Here is a 9776-nt window from a genome sequence, read left to right as displayed (position 1 = left end):
TTCTGCAAAAAAATCTATAATCAAACCGTTTACCCACCAAGAAATTATCCCATTAATGATAAAGGCTTCAAAAGGATTGATCTTTTGTTCTTGAGCATTTGCAGCATTGTAGCTATAATGCTATATTGCTATATTATAGAAACACTGCCACTAAAATGATGTTCCAGCAGTGGAGCTAAATCTATTTTTTTTAGCTCCACTGCTACAGTGCACATCTATCTTTAGATGTGCACTGTTCATGAGAGCTAAAAAAAAAACTATTATTTTATTCCACCGGCACATTAAAATAATCCATTGCACAAAAGCTTTTCATTCTTCTTTCTCGTTCACTCTCATCTCATCTGACTCTGAAGCTCATCTCTCTTGTCCCAGTCGGCCTAGCTGTCCTAGCTGCACGCCGTCCTAGCCGTTCTAATCGCATGTCGTCCCAGCCCCAGCCTCAGAACCATGCCATCCCAGTCGCACGTCGTCCCAGCTATCTTAACTACTGATCGCCTCAGACCCACGCCGTCCCAGCCGCCGATTGAAGCCCCAAGCCGCACGTCTTCGACCCACGCCTTCGCCTAGTCCTCCATCTCCAGTTTTGTGATTGGTTTTTTTTTTTAATTATTTTTTTTATTTTGTTTGTGATTGGTGATTTTGTTTGGTCTGGATTGAGGAAAAAGATTGGTGATTTTGTTTGGTTTGTGATTTTTTTTTTCCTGCTGTGGACTGTTAGTGGTGGTGGTGGTGGTGGTGGTGGTTGTGGCTGTGGTTAATGGTAGAGGTGGTTGTGGTTGTACTGTAGATGTATTATTGATAGTGGGATATATTATTTTATTGTAAGGATATATTATTTTATTTTGATGTTTATATTATTTTATTGTGTTGAAAACTAAAATATATCTACTATTACAATATGTATGTAGATAAAATAAATAAAATAAATTTTGGTAAAACTAAAAAGCTAAATTTTAAAACAGTAATACTGTGAATACTCTTAAATCTTACCTGTATTCGTATTAAGGGATTGCCCTTTTGTTTACCAAAAAAAAAAAAAAATCTTTTGTGCAAAAAGTTTGTGTGAAAATCACAATCAAAGTATATGTCACCAATGACGTTAGCAAGCATAAAAGCCAGCTTGAAATCTATCTACGCTCTCTCCAAATCAAATAAACCTGGAACATAAAAAAGATTCTCTTTTATTTTTCTATTTCCAGCTCTCTGTCTCTTAGAACATCCATGGACTCAGAAGCTCCTCTAGTAGAAATGGTCTTCTTTCCCTTCGTGGGTGGAGGTCATCAAATCCCAATGATTGACATAGCAAGACTTTTTGCTTCCCATGGAGCCAAATCCACAATCATAGTCACTCCCACGAACGCTATTCAGTTCCAAAATTCCATCCTTCGTGACCAAAACTCAGGCCACCCAATTTCCATTCACGCTCTCCAATTACCAGAGGGTGCTGTTTCACCTGACTCAGACATGTCAGCCACCCCTGTCACCGACACCACAGTCCTCCAAGAGCCTCTCAAACTCTTCCTCATTGAACACAAACCTGACTGCGTTGTATTCGACATGTTTCACCGTTGGGCATCTGAGCTTTTCGATGGGCTCGGAATTAGAAAGATTGTTTTCAATGGTAGTGGGTGCTTTCCTGGCTGTGTTTCTGAGAATATAAGAAAGTATGAACCACATAAGAAAGTGGGTTCGGATTATGAGTCTTTTTTGGTTCCAGGTCTTCCTGATCGGATCGAGTTGACAAGGTCTCAGCTTCCTATTTTTGTTAGAGACAAATCTGGGCGTTTTGCTAAGATGGGAAAAAAAGATGAAGACAAGAGTTTTGGGTCTGTGGTTAATAGTTTTTACGAATTGGAGCCTGCTTATGCTGATTATTACAGAAAAGAGATGGGAAAGAAGGCTTGGTTTGTAGGCCCAGCCTCTTTGTGTAACACAGATGTTGCTGATAAGGCTGAGAGAGGCACACAAGCCTCAATTGATGAACAGAGTTTTATGAAGTGGTTGGATGATAAAGAATCTAATTCTGTTCTTTATATTGGTTTTGGAAGCAAACCCGGATTTGCTACCGGACAGCTTGTTGAGATTGCTCATGCTCTTGAGGCTTCCAACTATTCATTCATTTGGGTTGTTGGAAAAAACTTCAAAGATGAAGAAAATTGCCTTCCTGGTGGATTTGAAGAGAGGATTAAGGAGTCCAAGAAGGGTGTGATAATAAGAGGGTGGGCACCTCAGTTGTTGATATTAGAACATGGTGCGGTGGGAGGGTTTATGACTCATTGTGGATGGAACTCTATGTTGGAGGGAGTTTGTTGTGGTGTGCCTATGATTACATGGCCTCTTTCTGCTGAACAATTCTACAATGAGAAACTGGTTACTGATGTGTTGGGGATTGGGGTTCAAGTTGGGAGCAAAGAGTGGATCTCCTTTAAGTCTGAAAAGAAAGGGTTGGTTGAGAGGGAGAAAGTGGAAGTGGCGGTGAAAAGGTTGATGGGTGGTGGTGATGAAGTGGTGGGTATAAGAAAACGAGCTAAAGAGCTTGCAGGGAAGGCCAAGAAAGCTGTTCAAGTTGGTGGATCTTCGTATATAGATGCTGATGCCTTAATTGAGGAGCTTAAATCCTTAAAGAAAAATGTGAATTCATAGAGTAATATTGTAGTCACTTACTCGCTTGCCAAAAGAATGAAGATTCATGAAATGAAGTTTCTATTGTTTTTCTGATGGGCGCTTTACACTTTATTTTAGCTCTTGGATGGGCAGTTAGACTTCTGTAAAATATAATCTTAGGACTCGTAAATTTTGCTACAGTCGATTAACTTTGTAAGCTGTCACTTTGAGATTCGGTTGGCAACAAAATATTTATGGTTATGCAAGGAAAGATAATGCGTGGTCTGGCTGTTGAGTGTCTAATGTAACGCAGGCCAAATGTTCGATAAAATGCCCCAAATCACAAATGCCCGAAGAAATGCCCAAAAGCAAAGAGTGAAAAAGCACAAGAAAATCCCGTTTTGGTTGAGCCCTTCTCTCTGAGGTGTACCTCCTCTAGCCTGAACAAAAATCTAACTAACCGCTCGATTGTTGAGGGATATGTACCAGGCAATACGTGCTAATGCCTACTGATCTGATAGAATCATGGAAGGTGATTTGGCCATAGTTCAATGGTAAATTTGGCCAGGTTCTTTCAGTTCAATAAGTTGTGGATTCTAGCAAGTTTAAGTAGTAAAGTTAAGTAGTAAAGTTTGTTGTTGTTAAATAAGAAATTTAGAGTTTAAACACTGCATATATCAAAAACTAATTAGTGTCGTTGCTTGATGATAAATAAGAATTAGTACAGAGTGAATACTATATTGTTGCTTGATAATAAAAAAGAATCAATACAGAGTGAATACTATAGGTTGAAATTTTATTTGAGAAAGAAAAGAAAAAAGTTCAAGAAGTTAGATGATCTAATAAGTTATGAATGTGACTCAAAGGAGAAAGACAAGGTGAACAAGCAAAACAAGGTAACTTAACATGTCCTGATGATTCTAAGCAAAAGCTAAATCTTTAATCTTAACTATTGCAACAGGTAAGCAAGCGAGTTGTTTATACTTTATATTGAAAATTGTACTCTTGAAGAAAATTTTTAGATTGGGCAAGGTGGCTGTCTAATTCCTTCCTACTCTAGAACATAGCATTCAAACTTAGTCCCTTTTTTTTAGAGACATAGATTAGGCTTAATTACATCATTGAGTTACATCATAGAGTAGTGGCGACTTTACACATAAGTCATGGTGTTCATATGAACACCTTGACTTGCAAGCAGAACAAGAAAAAAAAAAGTTATATATATATATATATATTCACATAATTCTCTTCAAACTAACCTCTTTTGTCTACCCTAAAAAAATATTGAATACTCTAAGAATTCCAAGAATTTGGATTCAACAAAAATAAGAGTAATGTTAGGGACACAACAAAATGTCACAACAATTTCATAATATTCTTCAATTAGCTTGCCAATTCACACAAAGGCCCACCAAATTTTGGAATTAATTTTTTTTTTTTATATACTAACATTAGTTAATGTTGTGTCCCTATCATTACTCACAAAAATAATGTTGACACTCAAACATAATTCTTAACCCCTTAAACCCAAAAAAAAAAAAAAAAAAAATCTAATTATTCAAATTCTTAATAATTCAAATTCATAACTTGTTCAACCCATTTCATAAGATTAATCCCTAATTTTATTTTTCCTAAAAAACAGTACCAAGAGAGATATTGTGTCCATGAGTTCTCCTTGACGACATTGACAACTTTGCTCTTCTTGGCAGCTTAGCTAGCTTGCATCCACAATAGGTATCATCTGTTGCTCGTCTTTGTCTCACTTTCTCAAATTTTCTCTTCTCTATTATTATTTTAGATTATCTCTCACTCTATTTCTTTCTTTCAGACTAGTTCTCATGTTATCTATTTTTAGTCTATTTTCCTTTTAATTTTGTTAGTAGAAGGACAATTTAAAAACTTCAATTATTTGCGTGTTTTTTGTTTTTGTTTTTGTGATATTGATATATATTCAAGTTATCTTTTTATTATGTTTTGTATAATTTAAGTTTCTTAATGACTACTCTAGAAATAATTCTTAGAGCTGCCACTAACACAAAGTATTGTATCTTTTTACTAGATTGTATTCAAGACAAAGGTTATGCAATTTTGATTTATATGATATTTCATATAATTTTTTATTATTCGTTAATCAACTTTACTTTGATATTTTCTCAATTTTTCATTAAATTAAATTAAGTGATGACTCTATGTTGGTCCTTGAGGTTACGGGGAAATGTATCCCTAATTGAATCTCCACCTTAAGATTTCTAGCGAGAGATTTTGTTTTACCATTAGAAACGAATCTCGGTCCCATTGGATCACAATTCTCATAGTAAGAACAAAGCTAATAAATTCAAATCGACCTTGATTGCAATCTTAATGGTTGTGAGAGCTTTTTATACTTTTTTCTAAATCGGGTTCAAGCTTGTTTTCCATTTTTGAGAGACTGAGTTGGAGAGCAAGAGAGGGACAATGGAGTTTTGGGGTTGGTAAAGAGTGAGAATTTTGGGAGAATTAGTCACGTGATTACTTAAACAAGTGGGCTAGGTCTTTTGGTTCATTTTTGAAAGTAGTAAGTGTTATTTAGTAATTTAGCATTGTGTGCAAGGGCAAAAGTGGGGAATTCATTTTAAAATGGTCAAGTGGCTTGCACATGAATGTTAACTTGAATTGTGAATCAGACTATGAGATGCATTTACAAACTTTATTACAATTGGAGTAGTGTTTGTAAGTTTTCATAATTTAGATTACAAAGTACGAGTACCTTTATGGTTTAGGGAATATTAGTGAAATTAAATCTAATATTTAAATGAAATAAAGAGAAAAATAGAGAGTAAACTGAAGGATGTATTTGAATAAGTGGTTAACTAAATAAATTAAAAAAAAAAGAAAAAAGAAAAAAAAAGGTGAACTTGGATTCTCTGTTATTAGTAGGGGAAAAAAACTTGTGATATTTTTTTTTTTTTTGGATAGAAAGAAAGTTTGGGGGTGTGAAAACTAAAAAGCCAAGCTTGGTACGTGGGTGGCTGCCGCGGCTCAATCAAAATGATTGTGTGGACTACAAAATTTAAAAGACAAAAAAAAAACCCTTAAAATTAATATTTCATTACCGTCTTTTATTTTTCATTTTTAATACCCGTGAAGTTACCAGTGTAGTAGAAACTTACATGTAGATTTAACGCAAACTTATATTTGAAAAAAGTTCTATTATAACATTTTTAGGCGTTTGTCGTGCTATCAAATTTTATAACTTATAAGCACAAACCATCAAAACCAATTACTCCCAGCCACCATCGGCGACCTCTAGTCCATTGGAACGTAGACCAACCCATAAGATCGGCAGCCCTGCCACCAAATGGAGGAGAGAGCTACTATGTATTTTTGTAAATTTTACTATTTATTTTTTGGTAAATATTCTACAAAATTTTACAATCAACAATTTTTTATTTTTTATTTTTATTTTTTTTTATAAGTTTGACATAATTTTACGATAAACAATAAGATACAATGGGTAAACAAAAATACAAAAGGAGAGTAAAGGGTGGCTGACCACAAAACACATCAATCCATAACTTGACACTTGCCTCGGACTCTAAAGGAGTGTTTGGTAGAGTAGTTTAAGTAATGTTATTTGTAATATTTTGAAAAATATGTGGGTAAAAAAGTGTATGAAAAAAGTATATAATATTATTTAAAATGTAAAAATGTGAGTTTGAGATGGTAAAACAAACAAACCCTAAGTCTCACATAAAAGAAAATTTAGGATGACAAACATTTTTATCATAATTATAATATAGTAAATCGTGAGAAGTGCAAAAAATATTGTAAGGACGTGTGAAAATGGTAAGTAATTATTAACTATCACAACAAAGTCGTCTGTGAAAAAAAATCGACATCATAAAACCCAGAAAGAAACTACTTCTGTCACTGAATGTGAAAAGATCCTGCCCTTATCCCTTAAAACCAATCATTTGATTGACTAGTGTATGTATCTTTGTGTCCAAAAAGTTGGTGTGTACGTTTGACACACATGTGTGCTAAAAGCAGTGGGAAAACTCCACCGAAAGTCACAATCAAAGTAGAAGTCACCAATGACGTCAGAATAAAATCCTACTATAAAGTCCATGCTTCTGCAACTCTTAATAAATCAGGAACATAAAGATTCGTCTTTTTTCATGTCCAACTCTCTGCCTCTTAGAGCATTAATGGACTCAGAAGCTCCTCGAGTCGAAATGTACTTCTTTCCTTATGTGGGTGGGGGTCATCAAATCCCAATGATAGACATAGCAAGACTCTTTGCTTCCCACGGAGCCAAATCCACAATCATAGTCACACCCACAAATGCTCTTCAGTTCCAAAACTCCATCCTCCGTGACCAAAACTCTGGCCACCCAATTTCCATCCACGCTCTCCAATTACTAGACGGTGCCGTCTCACCTGACTCAGACATGTCAGCCACCCCTTCCACCGACACCACAGTCCTCCGAGAGCCTCTGAAACTCTTCCTCATTGAACACAAACCCGACTGCATTGTCTTCGACATGTTTCACCGTTGGGCTGCTGAGCTTTTCGATGGGCTCGGAATTAGAAGGATCGTTTTCAATGGTAGTGGGTGCTTTCCTCGCTGTGTTACAGAGAATATAAGAAAGTATGAACCTCATGAGAAAATGGGTTCGGATTATGAGCCTCTTTTGGTTCCGGGTCTTCCTGATCGGATCGAGTTGACAAGGTCTCAGCTTCCTGTTTTTCTTAGAGACAAATCTGGGCGTTCTGATAGGATGGCGAAAGATGAAGAAAAGAGCTTTGGGGCTGTGGTTAATAGTTTCTACGAATTGGAGCCAGCTTATGCAGACTATTTCAGAAAGGAGATGGGAAAGAAGGCTTGGCTTGTAGGACCAGTTTCTCTATGTAACAAAAATGCTACAGATAAGGCAGAGAGAGGCAAGCAAGCCGATCAAAGTTGTTTAAGGTGGTTGAATGAGAAAGAACCCAATTCAGTTCTTTATATTAGTTTTGGAAGCAAACCCAGCTTTGCTCCTGGACAGTTCCTTGAGGTTGCTCATGCTCTTGAGGCTTCCAATTGTTCATTCATTTGGGTAGTTGGAAAAACCTTCAAAGATGAAGATCATTGTCTTCCTGGAGGATTTGAAGAGAGGATTAAGGAATCAAAGAAGGGTGTGATAATAAGAGGGTGGGCACCCCAGTTGTTGATATTAGAACATGGTGCTGTGGGAGGGTTTATGACTCATTGTGGATGGAACTCTATGTTAGAGGGAGTTTGTTGTGGTGTGCCTATGATTACATGGCCACTCTCTGCTGAACAGTTCTCCAATGAGAAATTGGTTACTGATGTGTTGGGGATTGGAGTTCAAGTTGGGAGCATGGAGTGGATGTCTTTTAGTTCTGAAAAGAAAGCGTTGGTTGTGAGGGAGAAGGTGGAGGTGGGAGTGAAAAGGTTGATGAGTGGTGGTGATGAGGTTGTAGAGATGAGAAAACGAGCTAAAGAGCTTGCAGAGAAGGCTAAGAAAGCTGTTCAAGTGGGTGGATCTTCGTCTATAGATGCTGATGCCTTAATTGAGGAGCTTAAATCCACAAAGAAAAATGAGAGTCGATAGTGGAGGGTAATGATTATTACACTCTGGTATTGCACACTCAATATACACGAACAAGTACAAGGGCTGAAATCGTATTTTAAAAATATGATTAAGTTAAAATTATAAAATAATGTTTTTACTAGTTCATAATTTTAATTGAAATTATGAAACACGATTTCTTAGGAGGTGTATACAAAGTGTGCAATGAAGATTATGTAATCAGATTGGAATGCAGCAGAAAGAAAAAGGAACTCTGTAGGTTCTATTTAAGGTCGAAATAATGAAGATGAGTAAAATAAAGTTTGCATTGATTTCTGGTGGATAGTTGATTCTTTCTTTCTTTTAGCTCTTTGACGGACAGTTGACTCTTATAAAATATATAAAAGGAATAGATTTTGCCATGTTAACTTCAGTTTACTAACATTGTAAGCAGAAATTATGAGATTTATTTATTTATTTATTGAGAAAAGCCGAAATTGTGAGATTTAATTTGACAACTAAACATTTATGGTTTTGTAAGAGAAGATAAATGCATGGTCCAAACCATTGAGTGTCTAATGTCACGCGCAAGCTAGCTTGGTATTTTGGTCCATTTCTATTTTCTGTAAGTAGTAAAGGTTATTTATTTATTTATTTATTTTTTTTTGAGAAGGAAGTACTTGCAGCTTTATTAATCAAGAATTTGGCTCCTCAAAAAGGGGAAAAAAAAAAAAAAAAAGAATTTGGAAAATCAGACAAAAAAGGAAGACAAAATATCAGGTGGAATAGATTGCATCTAGACTAATAACGAAAAAAAAAAGTCTTGCTCTCTGGGCTAAGGCATGAGCAACTGCATTCCCTTAACAAATATCATGAGAGAAATAAAAACTCTACATAGAGCTTACGTAAGACAAAATATCTTTTATAAGATGTCCCCGTGGGAATTTTCCATACCCATACCTTGTGAAGACTTAACAACTGACTCACTCCCTTCAAAGGTAGAATTTATGAAACCCAATTCTAAGGTGAAACGTACTGCTTGCCTCGCAGCCAACAGCTCCAGAACTTCCACAAAAGATGGCTTTTGAATCTTTTAGAGAGAGCAGCCATGACTTCACCATCGGAGTTTTGAATAACAACTCCAATACCTGCCTCATCTGACTCATCAAACATTGCGCCATCATAGTTTGTCTTCATATTCCCTATAACAGGAGGTCTCCAATTCTTTTCAGCAGCACGTTGACTTCTGTGAAGGGGACTGCCTAGATTATTAAAGTCCTGAATGTACCCTTTTGCAAAGGCCGATATTCTGTCCAGTGGCAAAGAGTGTTCTTGCAGGCGAGTTTTATTTCGTTGATACCAAACTGACCAAGCTGTAACAGCAAATAAAGGAACTAGTTGTGGTTTTTCACAGATCAAATTGACCACCTTCGGGAAGGAACTCAACTGCATTCTTGTCCTATCCACCCAACCAAAATTGGTTGCCCAAACAAATTGCAATTTTTCACAACCCCACAATGCAAGAAAGACATACTCAGATTCTGCAAAATAGCGATGGCACACTGACTTTTGGAGGATTTTTCACTTCATTAGATTTTCTTTTGCTGGCAAAAAATT

At 36.3% G+C, this 9776-nt stretch overlaps 2 protein-coding genes across 2 annotated transcripts; both read left to right on the top strand.

The window, feature by feature from the left end:
* The first annotated feature begins 1127 nt into the window (after window positions 1-1127).
* On the top strand, window positions 1128-2718 carry LOC111991668 (abscisate beta-glucosyltransferase). The gene has a single exon (XM_024023467.2). The coding sequence runs from the start codon at window positions 1222-1224 to the stop codon at window positions 2641-2643; it is 1422 nt and encodes a 473-aa protein (XP_023879235.1). The 5' UTR covers window positions 1128-1221; the 3' UTR covers window positions 2644-2718.
* A 4018-nt stretch (window positions 2719-6736) lies between these two features.
* LOC111992187 (abscisate beta-glucosyltransferase) lies at window positions 6737-8495 on the top strand. The gene has a single exon (XM_024024025.2). It carries the CDS (start codon window positions 6762-6764, stop codon window positions 8199-8201), a length of 1440 nt encoding a protein of 479 aa, XP_023879793.1. The 5' UTR covers window positions 6737-6761; the 3' UTR covers window positions 8202-8495.
* The last annotated feature ends 1281 nt before the right edge of the window (window positions 8496-9776 follow it).

This window comes from Quercus suber, unplaced genomic scaffold (genome assembly GCF_002906115.3).
Source record: "Quercus suber isolate HL8 unplaced genomic scaffold, Cork oak 2.0 scaffold_341, whole genome shotgun sequence".
Lineage (NCBI taxonomy): Eukaryota > Viridiplantae > Streptophyta > Magnoliopsida > Fagales > Fagaceae > Quercus > Quercus suber.
The sequence above is the reverse complement of the archived record's forward strand: the minus strand, read 5'-3'. Positions and strand labels throughout refer to the sequence as shown.